General features: G+C 47.5%; 1 protein-coding gene across 1 annotated transcript; it reads left to right on the top strand.

The window, feature by feature from the left end:
* Window positions 1-170: 170 nt before the first annotated feature.
* On the top strand, window positions 171-1867 carry JN550_013918 (uncharacterized protein; the record flags this gene model as incomplete). The annotated part of the gene is made up of 2 exons (XM_049312558.1): window positions 171-962; window positions 1311-1741. Coding segments are annotated over 2 exons (1223 nt in total), but the record flags the coding sequence as incomplete, so codon positions are not given.

Here is a 1867-nt window from a genome sequence, read left to right as displayed (position 1 = left end):
AAATCATGGGACGAACGGTGCGCGCGCTACTCGACAGCGGCGCCCAAGGAAACTATATCTCGCCAAAAGTCGTCAACAAGTACAGAATACCATGGAAAGAAAAAGACGCCCCCTACCAACTCAGGACCGTGGATGGAGAATTCGTCACGTACGGCAACGGAACCGTCGACATGGAGACTGATCATCTACCAATCACGATTAGCGACCACGCGGAGAAACTCACGTGCGACATCACAGACATATCGGGATACGATATGATATTAGGGATACCCTGGTTACGAGCGAGTAATCCCAGAGTTAACTGGAGAACCGGCCAACTCCAGTGGGACACGCCAGGAAGGAATTACGCCTCTACGCAGCCGCGAGAAAGCGCCGCAAACGAATTCAGAAAGACACTTCGGATCAACGTCATAATCAAGGAATCTAAGGCAAAAGTCAACATCGCAATACCCGAAGAATACCAAGACTACGCCGACCTGTTCAGTGGAGAACTGAAGACAGGACTACCACAGCACACGCAATTCGACCACGAAATACCCCTCAAAGAAGGAGGAAAGACACACTTCATACCGACATATCGATTGCGACCAGAACACGAGGAAGCACTCAAAGAATATCTCGACGAGAACCTAAGAAAAGGTTACATCCGCCCATCAACATCAGAGGCAGGATACCCAATCCTCTTTGTACCAAAGAAAAGCAAAGACGGAAAAACGAAATGGAGACTCTGCATCGACTTTCGCAAGCTCAACGAAAACACAATCAAAAACCGATACCCGCTACCACTGATTAGCGACTTACGAGACAAACTGCACGGAGCCCAATGGTTCACTGCACTCGACCTACCAAACGCCTACGGACTCATACGCATCAAGAAAGGCGAAGAATGGAAAACCGCCTTCAGAACCAAATACGGACACTACGAGTACTTGGTTATGCCCTTTAGATTAACCAACGCACTAGTAAGCTTTCAGAGTATAATCAATCACGTATTACGCGAATACCTCGACAAATTCGTAGTCGTCTACCTCGACGACATACTCATCTTCTCGAAGACACTCGAAGAACATAAACAACACGTCCGCACGATACTTAGCAAGCTACAGGAGGCAAACTTGCTAATCAACGGCGAGAAAAACGAATTTCACTAACAAAAGGTCACCTTTATAGGATACGTTATATCCCCAGGAGAAATCCGAATGGAAGATTCCAAAATCGCAGCAGTTAAAGCCTAGCCAACCCCAACGAACGTTTCGGAAGTACGATCCTTTTTGGGACTCGCGAACTACTACCGAATGTTCATCCACCAGTTCGGAAAGATTGGCACGCCACTGACGAACCTGACGAAAAAGGACCTACCATTCCGATGGACAGAAGTCGAGCAGACAGCTTTCGACACCCTAAAGAAACGAATCACCGACGAACCAGTACTCAAGATGGCAGACCCAGACAAGCCATTTGAAGTCGAGACCGACGCGTCCGACTACGCAATCGGAGGACAACTCAGCCAGCGAGATGACAACAACAAGCTACACCCAGTAGCGTTCTTCTCGAAAAAGCTCAACGGACCCGAGCTTAACTACCAGATCCATGATAAAGAGCTTATGGCAGTCATCGAAGCATTCCGAGAATGGAGACACTATCTTAGTGGAACCACCCACAAGGTCAAAGTTTACACCGACCACAAGAACCTCACATCTTTCCTTACAAACAAAGAACTCAACAAACGACAAATCAGATGGTCAGAATTCTTGTCAGAATTCAACTGCGAAATCATATACAGAAAAGGAAACGAAAACGGCAGAGCCGACGCTCTTAGCCGACGACCAGACCATTTCCAAGAAGCACCAAAAGAAACACACACCCT

This window comes from Neoarthrinium moseri (assembly GCF_022829205.1).
Source record: "Neoarthrinium moseri strain CBS 164.80 chromosome Unknown scaffold192_Wmoseri_CBS_16480, whole genome shotgun sequence".
In the NCBI taxonomy this organism is placed as follows: domain Eukaryota; kingdom Fungi; phylum Ascomycota; class Sordariomycetes; order Amphisphaeriales; family Apiosporaceae; genus Neoarthrinium; species Neoarthrinium moseri.
Note: the sequence above shows the minus strand (reverse complement) of the source record. Positions and strands in the feature narration are given on the sequence as shown.